This window comes from Anabrus simplex, chromosome 5, assembly GCF_040414725.1.
Source record: "Anabrus simplex isolate iqAnaSimp1 chromosome 5, ASM4041472v1, whole genome shotgun sequence".
Lineage (NCBI taxonomy): Eukaryota > Metazoa > Arthropoda > Insecta > Orthoptera > Tettigoniidae > Anabrus > Anabrus simplex.
In genome coordinates, this window is record NC_090269.1 from 421,139,198 (window position 1) to 421,155,808 (window position 16,611).

Sequence of the window (16,611 nt, forward strand, 5' to 3'; positions counted from 1 at the left end):
CACACTGCACGCATCTCCAGAGAAGCTCTCCACGACATCACATCCGTAGAAAGGCCTGTCGGATCCCCGGACCTCAGTCCTATTGAGTATGTGTGGGAGATGACGGGTTGACAACTGGACAACCATTCTCAGCCACCCACAACTCTGGAACAACTGACCTGTGCAGTGCAGCAAGCATGGGCCACAATTCCTCAGGAAGCAATCCAGGGCCTTATTGACTCTGTGCCTCGACGAATTTATCAATGTATTGCAGCTCGTGATGGGTATATCCTGTATTGATTGTTGTCCAAACTTACGGTCAGAGGGACCTGAAAGTGTAATCATCAAATCGTAACCAAACACTCGTCCTGCATGTTTAATTGCAGCAATGTAGGAACACTCCTTCTGGGTGTTGCAATTTCCATTTTCTTCAGTGTATCAGTCTCCACTGAGCATAGATAGAATGCATTGTAATTATAGCCAGACTGTACTTATTCTTCTTTGGCAAAACGCTCAAAAAATAAATTAACAAAAATATACTTACACAGAGCTGCTTACGCTGTTCGCACAATGGTACCATGGTTTGTCACATCCAGCTCCCTGCACAGAATTAGGTGGCCCTTCCCCGGTTCACTGGGACTGAGTTTTCCAACAATAACGTTGGCCATGTACCTTCCACAACTGTCTGTGGTCTGGTCGATAGATAACCAAATTGGGTGGCTCCCGATGTTGTCCTTTAATGCGTGTAGAACCTGGTGAAGGAAGTACCTGAATGAATATTCTTTGTGGAATGAAGGTATTATCGAGAGATTACCTTCATTACGACAGAGCGAGATTCATGTTAAAATTACTTCTAAACTGTTTAAACGAGAATGCGGAATACGGCAATTGTGCATGAATTTATACCTTTTCATACTCTGAAGAAACGTAATTTTTGCGTAGGGTCAACTCATGAGGCAACTCTCTTCTTGCAAATTCCTTGAAGAGAGCTCTAATCTCAGCATGTTCGACCTTGTAGAGGGGTATGTTCGCACTTAAAAACGCCCTATAAACTCTGGAAGAGAACTCGTCCGAGTGCTGTTGCTGATTGAACAAAGGTTGTATCAGCACTTGTTTCTTCGATTTCCTTTTTTAAAATTCTTCAACTTTTGCTGAGTGCCCACTTGTGGCTTTATGTTGAGAAAATTGAAAACCCTTCGAAATCTTGATCTGAAAATAAATAGGTAGGTACGCATAAGTGAGAAAAAATACATTGAATGAACAAAAATAAAGCATTGTGAACTATGAAATTATTTTCAAATATTGCAGTAGAAATACGAGCACCCTCTCAACCAGAAGTCCAAACGTCAATTTCCGTCTCGGAAATGTAAAATCTGACGATCTAACGGGTCTACACTCCGAATTCTTAGACTTCTCTCTTCTTACCTAGCAGGTAGGCACCGTATGCTGCACATACGGCTTACTTGAAATTTCAACCGTTAGACCAGTAATATCTTTAAGAACGTAGATATGAAAATGTCAATAAGAACTTACCTCTATTTCACACATTTTGCAGAAAAGAATTTTCCCCTCAGTAGAAAACGAGTCAGGGTCTTCCTTTGCACATCGTAGGAGTAAAACACTCAGAGATTTTTAAACTTTAAGCATCGCGTTCTTGGAAATAACAAGAACTCGATAGGTACGTACGGATACGATTACGAACTGAGAACTGATAGTAGAATGCAAAAAATTCATTTGACCGGGTCGGATCTTCCACCACTTTGTGGGAAAAGCCACCTAAACAATACTGGTTCCCAAAATAGGTGCACCACTAAAATACCTCACATTTCAAAGTGAAAGGATGCTTGGGGCTTCCAGAGTTTATCTCACGAGTTGCACTCTAATCCGGCAGAGGCCAATTAGGGCGTGTGAATGACCTCACTAAAGGTTAAAAACCTGCGGTTCTGTTATTCGCACCAGATAGGCTTTTCAATAATTATTTCTGTTTTAGAACCTTAAGGATGGTCAGGGCCCAAATTCGGGGGTGGGGGTGGGGGTGGGGGTGGGGGTGGGGGGGTGATTCGAAGAAAAACAAACTATTTAGATGAAAACCACAAGAATATGCATTTATATGCTTCTATTCTAAAAACCACGGTTTTATGCATTTGTATGCTCGATAAATTTAAATTCTGTTGGTCCCAGAGAGATGAAAATACTACCAAAAGGCTTCCTTCAATGTGTACTATTCAGGAAAAAAAATATCCTAATATGCTCGAATCCGAGCCCTAGTCATCACATATTCATTTATTTGGGACCGGTTTCGGCAATAGGGTATGCCATCATCAAGCTAGGAAGTGAGACAAAGACAAGTACATTACATTTCTTAAAATTAATATCAATACTTTTTAAAATGTATGTGCTTGAACTGAATTACTTTATGTATGTACAAAAGGGTTCTAATCATTAAAATTGAATATAGAAAGGTGTACACCAAAATATTTGTAAATTAAAATCACAAAAGTGGAATGAGCTTTTTCACATTGTTAGAACAATATGGGTCGTTAACTACCTTGTAGTCATAGTGGTATGAAATTGAGTTCCTTAGTTCTATATTAACATTTGTAGTCATTATAAATAAGCTGATGAACTAGTTACAACAACCAGTTATTTACTTAAAGTTCCTCGTAGATTATGACTAATTAATTTCTAATATATTCAACTTGGATACAGCAATGTGTGAAGTTTAAATAAATGTCTTATGTGGCTAAAATATAGTATGGCATCTGTTTCACAGGTTATTATATCCACAAAAGTCCAGCAAATAAAAAGGATAAGTCCACTGTATACCTTGGTTTGCATGTCCGCAGGTTGTTAACTACTTTCCAGTTCTTGTGGTATATGTGAAATTTAGTTTATCTTTTTGAACATCTTGATTCAATTTTAAACATTTATAAACAGTATAGATATGCCGATGAGTTAGTTGCTACAGCCAGTTATTCAAGTAAGAGAAGTTCCTCATAAATGTGTACTAATTAAAATTTCTGAGGGATTTAACTTGGACTTAACAATGTGTGGATTTTGAATAAAAATATCGTATATAGCTAAAATCTAATGATATGACACTGTATCACAGGTTATTATATCCCTAAAAGTTCAGTAGGTAAACTTGGTAAGTTCATTATATGGCTTGGTTTTTTACGTGAGCGTAAATAGCAACTTAAGAATTGTAAGTTAATATAGAAGAACAGACGAGGTTTTTGCGAGAGTATTATTATCGAGTGGATCTTGTAAAACTCTGGAAGTATCTTGAACCAAAGGCGGAACCTAAAAGAAGAAATTGAGCCGCGTGTTAGCACAACAGAATGGACAAATGCTGGGGAGGAATTATATGTTAATAGAAATTCACCTCGAGTGCCAAGTTGAAAGTTGTAAAGTAAGAGAGGAAACGATAAGCTAAGTGCCAGACAGCAAGCCGTCAGAGAGCGCGGGGCGAGAAGGAGCATGTATGATTCCCCGTACCTAACAATTTTGAATGTACTGTATGTCACAATAGACAAAATGCTTGACGTCTTCCGTGGTAGATGCCCTTTTCGTCAAAATATAGGAAATAAGCCGGCGAAATACGGTTTTAAAATATTTGCCCTTGTAGATGCGAGGACCTTCTATACGTACAATGTTGTTGTTGTTTGTCCAACCCTTGTCCCGTTTCCCTACGGGGTCAGTTATGAGGTGAGATAAATCTGTCGTGGCAGGTTTTTATGACCAGATGCCCTTCCTGACGCCAACCTCATCAGAGGAGTTAATGAGATGAAATGAATGACGTGATATATGCCAGTAGGGAGAGGGTGAAACCCGGTGCCGGCACATAGCCTAATCCTGTCAAATAGCACCAAGGGGATCTGCTCAAGGCTTAACGTCCCCATCCGGCAGACGAATCACCATCAACAGCGTCATATGCCCTCACTCCATATGAGCACTGCGGAGAGGTTTGGAATTTAATCAAGGCTTTTGGCACGCAATCAATTGATTAAAAATTGTATACCACCACCTCCCTTACCCTGCCGGCCAACATTCTGATGGTGAAAATTTTTTCGACCAACGGGACTCGAACCGGCTAACTTCGGTGTCAGACTGTTTAGACTTCAGCGCCTTAACGATCATGGCCACCAGGCGGGCACTTTCTATACTACAATATACAGTCCAACAGTCCAACCCCTCGTCCACTTCGTGGGAGATGGGCAACGTCATCAAGTAGGGAATAACCTGTGGGGGCGAAGTACAGTGGGGTCTGTTGGTGCCCCGAGACCGCTACAATAGCTGTGAAGGCCCTACAGGAATCCTGAAAAAGATGGCAGCTAACGGGGCTCTGGTGAAGTCACAACAGGCCTAGCAAGCCGGTGATGGATATTAACTCGCTTTCAAGGAAACAAGGAACGATAAGCTGGATGGATGTAACAGACGACGACCCTGGCGAGGAACAGGATTACGAATTGGCACACTGAATATGCAAACATTGACCGGAAAAGTAAAAGTAGACATGATGGAAAGAGGAAAACTGGATGTACTAGGGCTGGCAGAGACTAAGTGGAGGGGTGAGGTAAGAGAGAGCTGCGGAATGGTTTTTGGTTGTACTGGATAGAAAATGATGAAGGAAAGCGAAATGGAGTAGGAGTGGTAGTAAGAAATGGATTGAAAAAAAAAAAAAAAAAAAAAAAAAAAAAAAGGAAATAAAAGAGATAAGTGGCAGTTTGATAAAAGTCAAAATAACAGTCAAAGGAAAAACCTGAGAAATTGTACAAGTGTATGCTCCACAAGCAGGATGCACGCAACAAGAGAAAGATGACAAGCGTCCACATGCAGGGTGAAGCGAAATTCGTGCACTCGGGTGTTGCAGTGCGACTCCTCACAGCCAGCAATAAAAAAATATCTCTCACAAAAGTTTATCTTGCGAGTATATCCGGCAGAAAAAGAATGTTGAAGGGTGGCAATCTGGCAACACTGTAACCACATGTAGGGTAACTACTTCTGTCAGCATGTATTAGTCGTGCTGTACAGTTGGTGCAGTGGATGGTGTTTTGGATTAGCATGCAGGAGGTCGAGGGTTTGATCCTGACACCGTTCCTTAGGTCACATGTATCCTACATTTACAAAATTTAGTAACGCTGAACACGTAATGCATCTAGTAGATGAAGTGGTGCGAGTAAATTCACGTCCACGAAGTGGAAAGGGCGTCTTTCAAAGCTGACCAATGAAAACGAATGTTCGTCCATTTCTACGATCGTAGTATGTAAGTGCAAATGGTATCTAGAGGACCCGCTGCAGTCACTGTTGACGATTAAGATGCCAGATACCATACCACCTGGACTACATTTACGAAATAAAAAACATATGCCTCAACCCAGGATCGACCCCTCGATCTCCTGCATGCTAAACCAAAACTATCTACTGCACCAACTGTACAGCACAACTAATACGTGCTGACAGAGGTAATTACCCTACATGTGGTTACAGTGTTGCCAGATTGCCACTCTTCAATGTTCTTTTTCTGCCGGATATTCTCGCAGGACGAACTTTTGTGAGAGAGATTTTTTTATTGCTGGCATGTGAGGAGTCACGCTGCGACGCCCGAGTGCGCGAATTTCGCTTCACCTGTATATTGCACAGAATTGTTGGAGGAGGGCGTGGTAGTGCTGCACAGAGTTTTCATGTTTCTCTCCTGTCCTCTTCATATCTGCATCATTCCCCTCCAGACAGACTGACAGCAGTAGGTTTAGCCAAATTGTGCAGTCTTGAGCAAGTGTGTCCTAGGTTTGTGGATTGAGACCTGTCACCTTCATAATGTGCTTAAGCTGGTCCTTGTAGTGTCTCATGGGGGTTCCATGAGGTCTGGTGCTGGAAGAAAGTTCACAATTAAGAATTTGGCATGGAAATCTGGTATTACTCATTTGATGGACTTGGCCAATTCATCTAACCTGATGATCAATAATGCATGATTCTATGCTCTTGGCATGCGCTTTTTCAAGAACAGCAATGTTGGTGATCCTAAGGATGAATCGAAGTTTTCGTTGGTGGAAGCGTTCAAGCTTTTTTCAAGTCACGTCGGTGAAGGGTCAAAGTTTCACAACCATATAGCAATGTTGTGATGACAGGAGCATGGTACACAGTGAGTTTCATCTTCACGGTCAAGTCTTTATTCATGAACAGCTGGTGTGATGGATGTCCAAAAGCTGCGTGGGCAGCACCAATTCTCTTCTCCACATCTTGCTCACATTTACAGCGCACAGAAAGGATACTACCCAAGTATGAAAAGTAGTCTACCTTCTCCAGTTGAGTATCTGAGATGGAGATGTTGAAATGTGGAAGGGTTGTACATGGTGAAGGTTGTGCCAGGATCTTGGTCTTTTGAACGTTAATGGTGAAACTACAATACAATAATCACATGCACTCTTGTAGCAGAGAGATAACTAACGTTGCAATTCCTCTGGTGTGAGTGTAGGTGATGCAGCATCATCTGCATACAGCATTTTGGTTACCTATATAACCTGGATGAGCCTCCGGGAACGAAGTATTGCTAGTTTGAAAAGCCCTTCATTGAAACAATACCTAACTTCCACACCTGGGTTGTTTGTAGAAGATTCATGTAGCATGTTAGCCAAATATAATGCAGAAAGTGTTGGAGCAAGCACACATCCTTGTTTCAGTCCATGAGTAATAAGAAATTCATCTGAGATCCTATTCTGATGGCAAACCTGTCCAGTTATGCCATCATGGAGGGCCTGAACCAGATCAACAAAATGCTGAGGACAGCCAAAGTGTTTCAGTACCACCCACATAGCAGGTCTTGGACCAGAGTCAAATGCCTTTTCCAGGTCATAAAAGACTAAGAAGAGAGGGTTCTGTTGCTCTCTGCATTTTTCTTGAAGTTGCCTTGCACGAAAAATCAGATCAGTTGTTCCTCTGGAAATTTGAAACCCACACTGGGACTCTGGGAGGACTCTCTCGGAGATAACCTGGAGGCAGTTAAGCAGAATTCTTGTGAGAATTTTACCTACAGTAGATAGTAGTAATATACCGTAATAGTTGCCACAAACACTGCGATCACCTTTCTTGAAGATTGTGATGATAATGGCATTTTTTAGTGTACCAGACACTTCTGTGACTTTCCAAATTTTGAGGATGAGAGTGAAAATCCTCATTTTGAGTGATTGAATTAACTCTTAAGTGATGTTATCTGGGCCAGGTTGCTTTCTGGGTTTCAGATGGTTGAGAGCTGCACTGAATTCTTAGTAAGTTGGCAGAACTGCCATCCATGGTTGTTCGGGCTGTTGAGGCACATCACCAAGAAATTCTTCATCAGCTGTGGAAGGACGATTTAGAAGGGTGGAGAAATGCTCCTTGCAACGCTCCAGGATTTCATGGCTGTCAGTAAGAGTGGTAGAGTTGTCAGCAGTTTTCAGTGTACCTGTTGAAGAGCAAGATAGACCCTTCACGTAGGTTTCAGTGTTTCCTGTATGTGGCTGAAGTAGTCCAGCTAGGTAACGGGCGATATCGTGCGTGGGAGAGCCTATAGCTCTCACGATAGGTCGCAGAGGTATGCCTTCTTTATGGATTTTAGGAAGGCCATACAATTTTGGAGGTATCGGGTCCGAGGATATCAGTTTCTTCTGTATTTCGGCTGGGATACTGGAATTTTTTACTAGTGTGTGGAGTTTGTTCTTAATGCGGTTGGTAGGGTTCCTAATTTTTCTGTATGTAGAATCGGTGAGTAATTGTTCTATTTTCCGAGTGTAGTCTGTGCGTGTCACTATCACCGTAGCGTTGCAGATAAAGGCAACGTGAAGGACTCCCGACATTTCATCCAGCTCATTAAGGACCAATCAATTGAAAGTACGGACCTATTAGTAAGCTTTGACATCACGTCACTTTTCACCAATGTGCCGCTAACAGAAGTATTTCCGCTATTAGACCAGAAACTTCCAGAAGACCTGTCAGCACTAGCTAAAGAATGCCTTAGCGCCGCTTATTTCTATTTCAACGGGGAGTTCTACGAACAGACAGAAGGGGCCGCGATGGGGTTGCCACTCTCTCCAATAATAGCAAACATGTATATGGAACACTTCGAACAGAAAGCCTTAGCTACATCTGCCCTGAAACCGAAATGTTTTCTCCGCTTTGTGGACGACACTTTTGTAATCTGGCCTCACGGCAGCAATAACCTACAGCTATTTCTCGACTATCTCAACTCCATACACGTAAATATTCAGTTCACCATGGAAATAGAAGTAGACGGAAAACTACCGTTTCTGGATGTGCTAGTAATACGCAACCCCAATGGGACGCTGAGTCGTGCAGTATACAGGAAACCCACTCACACGCCTCGTCTCATCATCACCCATCACAAAAGCAGGCTGTCCTAACATCACTGGTGAACAGGGCCATAGCGATATCTGACGCAGAGCACCTCGAGGAAGAGAAAGAACACCTCATGGAAACCCTTAGGAAAAATGGCTACTCGCTCAATAACATCAGACAAGTCCTTAAAAAATCAGAAGAGAACAAAGAAAAGGCCGCCGCAGGAGAAAACAACGGGAAAGAAGAACTGACCCGCCAGAAAACAGCAATACTGCCATACATTAAAAAAACACTACAGACAGGATCGGCAAGATACTGGACAAATATAACATAAAAACTATCTATAAACCTCACCGGAAGCTAGCCTGTTATCTACCACCAGTAAAAGACACAATAGAATTACAGACCCCTGGAGTGTATCGCATTGAATGTAGCTGCGGAGCTTGTTATGTAGGTGAGTCAAAACGTCTGATCTCCACCCGCCTAAAAGAACATATCCGTCACACCAAGAACCAAAACACAGATATTTCAGCAGTAGCCAAGCATTCCTACGAAACTAGGCACGGAATATCATTTGACAAGACCAAGATCCTAGCAGCTATCCCTTGGAATCTGGAAAGGAAAATCTGCGAGGCTATCGAAATCAAGAAACATCCGAACAACATAAATTTAGAAGAAGGATATAAAATCAGTAATTCTTGGATGCCTATCATTCATAGTTTAAGACATACAGGCCACAACATAAACACACGGGCCGCAACCCCGTTACATAACAGTGCGGGCAAGTCCCCACTACCTGGCTGTGACACATACTTTCCAGAATCCTCATGAGACAGCCAGGGCTTACGTCAGCCAGAAAGGCTAGGATATAAAAGGCCAAGATCAAGGCCACTCTAGTAGTGCAATTTCTGCCTGGGAGACTGATTACCTCAGATCGAGTAGGGGTAGTTCAGTCGCCTTGACAAAGAATACTGCAATGTATTTGAAACGTCGGCAAACTGTACGTGATGTGTGTACAAGTACAACACGGTTCAACCCGGAAATTAAATTAAATAAATTTACTCATCTGCTGACCTGCTAAGCCTAACGGATCTCAGCATTTTCTTTCGGGGTTTACTCCCTTAGCCTTTGAAGATCCCTCTTCTCCACAAGGCAGTGGTTTCCTCTTCTTGTATCATGAGAGTAAAAGCAGTGTACAAGTGGAGAGTGGTGGCGCTGAAACATTTTCTAAAAAAAAGTCTCATGCAAGGAAGAGCATGAAATCATAAAACATGTTAAACAGAGTATCAGTAGTGATGAAGTGAATACTTTGGTATTTGCAGATGATGTGGTGATTTGGGGAAAGGGAGAAAAGGAAGTTCAAAGGAGACTGGACATTTGGAATGAAAATCTGAAGGAGTTTGGAATGGTAATAAGTAAAAAGAAAACTGTAGTCGTGCATTGTGGAAAAGAGAGAAAGAGAAGCCAAGTGAACATAGATGGAGAACGGTTAGTGTAGAACAGTTTACATATCTGGGTAGCATTATTAATGGAAATAATGAAATCAAGCCTGAAATTAATAACAGATTAAGCAAAGGTACAACATTTTATCATCGAGTCAGAGAGCTTTTATGGGATGGCAATGTACCCAAGGGAAGGAAATTAACATTATATAAGCAGTATTTCATATCAATTGTAACATACGGACTAGAAACGCTGGTAACTAATAAGAGACAAGATAGAAGATCCAAGCAGTAGAAATGAAATTTTTTAAGAACATCGGTTAAAAAGACAAGAAGAGCTAGAATTCAAAATATTAAAATCAGAGAAGAGCTAAATATAGAGCCGTTAGTACAGAAGATACAGAAAGCAAGACTGGATGGTTCGGACATGTAAAAAGATTGGATGTGGCGGAAGTAATGGAGCAGGAAAAGTGGAAGGAAAGAAAGGAGTGAAGGAGGCCTGTTAAGCATACCCGGGCGACTGGAGTGGGACATTGATGATGATGATGATGATGATTGATTGGGGCTCCCTGCAGCACACCATTTGTTTGAGTGATATTCCTTGAGATTGCAACATTGTTACTTATTTGGATGTGATTATTCGCCAGAATTTTTTCTAGTATTCTCATTATAGGGTGGTCATTCCCTATCATTCCTGTCAGTTTTTCCATCAGTATTTCCCTGTTAATCAGGTCAAAAACTTTCTTGAAATCTACAAAGCGCATGTAATACTTTCTCTTGGGGTGTTGCTTGTGATAAAGAAACTCGCATACGGCAATAATGTACCCCGCACTACCACCTTCGGTTTCTAACATTTTAAGGAAGTAGAAATCAATGAAATCTTACTTGGAATGAATGTCAGAGAAGAGATATGTTCTTTGCAATGTCCAGGAACCCACTGTCCTACCCCCAGAAGTGCTTTTACTTTTATAACGTAATCAAGAGCAATACACGCTGAAGTAGTAACTTCCATTTGTATTGGCCACGTAAGGTCACATTCCTGTCAGTCCTAATAAGTAGATACTATTACCAACCTGGGCAGAATAAAAGCGCAAAGCTATCCTAAACAGTACAGACCAATGGTCTGTTTCCACAGGAAGCTAGGCCTAATGCTGCTTTGTGGCTTCTAAGCTGGAGGCTTACGACCCCAGACCCCTTTGCTTGTCCCCATCCAATGGTCTTTTCCAGGCCGTAATGTTTTCACAGGAAGCTGGAGCACTAAGAACCACTTTGCTTATCCCCATATCACTGGTCGTCCAGGCTTCGCAGCTCCATCCTGTGGGTTTATTTCCTAAATAGAGAGGTTGGCAGCCTTGTGCACTGCTCGACTACATCCGTCGCAACAAGCTGCGAGTTGTAAGCAAAGGATAGTCGTTCCAAGCATACATGTATTCAGTGAAAATTTGGTAGTGTGGGTGGAAGTATTCAATCATCAATCGATCAATCAATACTGATCTGCACTTAGGGAAGTCGCCCAGGTGGCAGATTCCCTATCTGTTGTTTTTGTAGCCTTTTCCCAAATAATTTCAAAAAAATTGGAAATTTATTGAACGTCTCCCTTGGTAAATTATTCCAGTCCCTAACTCCCCTTCCTATAAATGAATATTTGCCCGAATTTGTCCTCTTGAATTCCAATTTTATCTTCATATTGTGATCTTTCCTACTTTTATAAACGCCACTCAAACTTATTCGTCTACTAATGTCATTCCACGGCATCTCTCCGCTGAGAGCCTGGAACATACCACTTAGTCGAGCAGCAACATTTTTGTAACGCTACTCTTTTGTCGGAAATCACCCAGAACAAATCGAGCTGCTTTTCTTTGGATTTTTTCCAGTTCTTGAATCAGGTAATCCTGGTGAGGGTCCCATACACTGGAACCATACTCTAGTTGGGGTCTTACCAGAGACTTATATGCCCTCTCCTTTACATCCTTACTACAACCCCTAAACACCCTCATAACCATGTGCAGAGATCTGTACCCTTTATTTACAATCCCATTTATGTGATTACCCCAATGAAGATCTTTCCTTATATTAACACCTAGGTACTTACAATGATCCCCAAAAGGAACTTTTACCCCATCAACGCAGTAATTAAAACTGAGAGGACTTTTCCTATTTGTGAAAATCACAACCTGACTTTTAACCCCGTTTATCAACATACCATTGCCTGCTGTCCATCTTACAACAATTTCGAGGTCACGCTGCAGTTGCTCACAATCTTGTAACTTATTTATTACTCTATAGAGAATAACATCATCCGGAAAAAGCCTTACCTCCGATTCCACTCCTTACTCATATCATTTATATATATAAGAAAACATAAAGGTCCGATAATACTGCCTTGAGGAATTCCCCTCTTAATTATTACAGGGTCAGATAAAGCTTCACGTACTCTAATTCTCTGAGATCTATTTTCTAGAAATATAGCAACCCATTCTGTCACTCTTTTGTCTAGTCCAATTGCACTTGTTTTTGCCAGTAGTATCCCATGATCCACCCTATCAAATTCTTTAGACAGGTCAATCGCGATACAGTCCATTTGACCTCCAGAATCCAAGATATCTGCTATATCTTGCTGGAATCCTACAAGTTGAGTTTGAGTGGAATAACCTTTCTTAAAACCAAACTGCCTTCTATCGAACCAGTTATTAATTTCAGAAACATGTCTAATATAATCAGAAAGAATGCCTTCCCAAAGCTTACATACAATGCACGTCAAACTTACTGGCCTGTAATTTTCAGCTTTATGTCTTATCACCCTTTTCTTTATACACGGGGCTTACTATAGCAACTCTCCATTAATCTGGTATAGCTCCTCTGACCAAACAATAATCAAATAAGTACTTCAGATATGGTACTATATCCCAACCCAATGTCTTTAGAATATCCCCAGAAATCTGATCAATTCCAGCCACTTTTCTAGTTTTCAACTTTTGTATCTTTTTGTAAATGTCATTGTTATCATGTAAATTTTAATACTTCTTTGGCCTTAGTCTCCTCCTCTATCTGGACATTGAAATGTACATTAAAATGATAAGAATGTAAATGTTAGTTGGTAATCTGTATTAAGTGTTGTTCAAGCAGAATTTCTTGAGCGACAGAAGAGCATGTGGGATCGATTGCATGACCTTCCGCACAAGGAACAAGTCAGGCTTGCTATCTTCCCCTACCTGTGATTGTGGTGAGGTGGAGCAGACAGTCCATTGCATTATCACCGTGAAAGAAGGGCATTTTTCTGGACCTATGGAAGAATTTGAGAGCTGCATTGCAGGCCATATAGTTGCTGAACAATCTGTATATTATTTTTTTGGAATCCTCTTTTGAATTGTTAATTATTTCAGTGTTTCATCATTGTTTTTATGTGGATGTAATGATTATGCTTAATGTAATTATGTAATGTGTATGCAGTGCCATAATCTAATAATATTCTGGATGTAATTTCTCTCCTGACAGATAATCGAACAGGTCTTGAAAGAATTACAGAACAGAGAACTGAGCATTGGTCAGTTGAATGCCCTTGTCAGCAGAATTTGCATTGAAGTGGACAATTTAAGTAGCGTACATCTTGTTCGTTTAACAGAATGGTGTATTGATAATATACAGAAAGGCGAGGGACATCAGATGTGGTAAGTACACTTATTTTTAAATTGATTTCTTCTCCTTCTTTCAAATGGGCCTTCTTGTGACCTTGCTTATTCAAATATAGGTTTCTGATCTTCACATTGTCGCATCTTCTCCCAGTGTAGCTAGTTTTTTTCCTCTGTCTAGGGGGTAACCTTTCATATTCAGAAGATTTTCCTGTTAACCACGGACTTTGTTCAGCATCTGTCTCACAACCTATCTGTTTTGTAGATCTGTCAGCCCCAGTTCTTGTGTGTCCTTCACAAGTTTTCGTCCTTGGTTTCTGTCAGCCAGGTGATACAGACTTTCTTATTTTGCTAGAAGATGGTTTGTCAATTTGTTGGGAGGCAGTCTTGATACATGACCATAGCAAGCTACCCTGCATTTTCCTGCAAAGTCCAAAAACCACTCAATCTGGGAGTAGTGCTCTGAATTGTGACTTCTCCAGTATTCTCCATTTTCCAGTACTGGGTCTAGGATCATTCTGAGAATTCTTCTTTCTCCATCATCCAGCTTTTCAATGAAACCTTTTCTGTTTAGTGACAGACATTCCATGGCATACAGTGCTTCTGGATGGATGATTGTTGTCTAATGTTTCAGCTACAAAGTGCATGACAGATGTCGCTTGTTGTAGGTGTCCATAGGCCAGTTCCTGCTTGTTAACTCTTGCAGAGAGGGCTGCTTTTTTCTGACAAGTTCGATTCAATCCAGTTGCCGAGGTGTGTAAAGTTCTCCTCTCGCTGGGTTTGCCTATTTGGAATACCCTGCTATCTCGTTTTTTTTTTGCTATTAAAACTTCTACTGTTGTTCATCGATTTGACCTGAATAACATCAAGTTGCTCTTATTTTCTCGTCTTTTATTTTCTTCTGTTCTTTTAATTTAGTTAGAAGTCCTAGTGACATCTCTCTGTTAGAATCTTTGATGTTGGTAAGAGTACGTTTATGCTGCAGCTTCGCTGCTGGCACATCGCCAATCCTCTCTGCTCGATGTTGCGCAATGATGAAACATACCAATGGATTTCAATCGGTGCTTTTACCTTGGAGCTCGGCTGATAGCTGCGCTGCTCACTGCTATCCTCGCCACATCGATGGTCTCAAACATGTTTGTTTTTCGAGCCTGGCACATCGCCGGCTATCCTGTAACTAGGACTGTGACTGGTTCTTTCAAAGTCTTGCAAGAAATCAGCTTCATTTCCTGTATCGAATATTATTTACAAAGACTTAATAACAATAAAAATCTTCCACCTTTTTGATACTTATATTTACACTTTAGCAAATGAATTAATTACACACAGTACATGTTTCGTTCTTTTTTAGAACATCTAGGCCTACAGCTGTTTACATTGCTTAGGTGATTCACTAAGTGTTTATCTTTTTAAGTACATCATAATCAAGTACCTTGTTCTTCTTAAATACTACGTAAATATAAATTAAATTAAAATGAATTAAAAACAATGTGGTGGTTAAATGGGTTGGTGAAATGAGATGAAAATGGATTTACATTTACTTATAGTTAGCCTATTTTAAAAAAATATTTCTATTAATTTGAATAGTTGTTAAAATGTTTCCAGCACTTTTTCACTAAAATATTCCGCTTGTCTCCTAATAAAAAGTTTTTGAGAACATGTATGTCTTTCCTTTGTCACTTTTCTGAATATTGTTAAGTGTTCACTTCATTTACTCCCTCCAAGGTGGCTGCTTTGTTTTGAATTTACAAAATGTATCTTGAATTGGGTTAGTTCAGGAACCTTGAAGCTGGTTTTGACAACAGCAAGGTATGAAACCATTTTTATGTAGGCCTACTAAGTTTGAGCAGATATATTTTTTTTATCAAAAAGCAAATCCCCCATTTTATTTTATTTTATTTTATTTTATTTCATTTCAGAATACGGGGAAGCTCCTTTATTAATAGCAAAACGGCAATCACCTTCAAGGGCCGATGACCTAGATGTTAGCCCACTTCAAAAAACCAAGCATCAACATCACCATCATCATCATCAAACTATGGAATGAATTGACAAAAGAATGTGGAACGATTATGTCAACTTTGTTTTTATTTTTATTCTTGCTATTTAGGGACCTCTATCATTACAAGCAGGTGATTTATATGAAGTACCTCAATTTTCATGGAAAGTTAGGCTTATTTTTTTAAACTGTAAATACGAGGCGTGTTTTTTAAGTAAGGTCCGTATGAAAATAAGTACACAATGAAAGGTTATTTCAAAAAAGTAAATTTATTTTCACAAAGTACATACTTCACTCTATTTTTTGACATAGTTGCCAAGTTTGTTCAAAAAATTATCATACCTCTAACCAATTTTAAAATACCCTCTTGATAGAAACTTGCCGCCTGCTCCGATAACCAAGAGTTCACTGCCGTTTTCACGTCGTCGTCATCATTGTATGGTTGCAACGGAAGTGATGTTTGAGGTGGAGGAACAGATGGTAATCGCTTGGCGCAAGATCAGGACTGTAGGGTGGGTGGTTAAAACTTCCCAGCCAAAACTGTCCAATAAATCGTGGGTCTGACCTGCAGTGTGAGGTCTTGCATTGTCATGGAGAAGGACAATTCCCTTTGTCAGCATGCCGCGTCTTTTGTTTTGAATTGCTCTGCGTAGCTTTCTCAGGGTTTGGCAGTATGCTTCTGCATTGATAGTGGTTCCTCGTTGCATGAAGTCGACCAACAAAACACCACGCCTATCCCAAAACACCGACGCCATGATTTTGCGCTGGGACAGAGTCTGTTTGACTGTGGGACAGGTCAGGCTCCATTCTCCGTTATCTCAGGTAACGCCTTCACCGGACATCGGTCACGGTCTTCTTAGTTCATGTTGACGGGCATGTCTTGCGCAAATGTAACAGAAATGCAAACATACATGGTCAGTTTCATTATCTTTGGGTTGTCACTGCCTTCTAATATGAATTTAGGTGTTAAATAAAACGTTTCTAAGTTTCAATTCTGAATATTCTCCTTTAGATTACCAATATGACTGCCTTTAATTCACTTTGTTCTGATTTCTGTTATGTATATCGACTCCAATTGCCGTGATTTTTTAATATCTTTTGCGGGCAAGCTTAAAATATAATCTGCTGCTGCAGCTCGGAATTTGTGACGTAGACCTTATGTAATCTGCTGCTTGATGTAATATTTTAATTTCTTGGCAATTTTTTTATGCGTTCCAATGGAATATTCTGA

At 40.5% G+C, this 16,611-nt stretch overlaps 1 protein-coding gene across 1 annotated transcript in view; it reads left to right on the forward strand.

Moving 5' to 3' along the window:
• Nucleotides 1-16,611, forward strand: part of FANCI (Fanconi anemia complementation group I) — a 427,158-nt gene that overhangs the window by 17,157 nt on the left and 393,390 nt on the right. Inside the window, exon 3 of the mRNA XM_067148224.2 lies at nucleotides 13,248-13,420. Coding sequence (XP_067004325.2) covers nucleotides 13,248-13,420 — 173 coding nt within the window. The remainder of the gene's footprint in view (nucleotides 1-13,247; nucleotides 13,421-16,611) is intronic.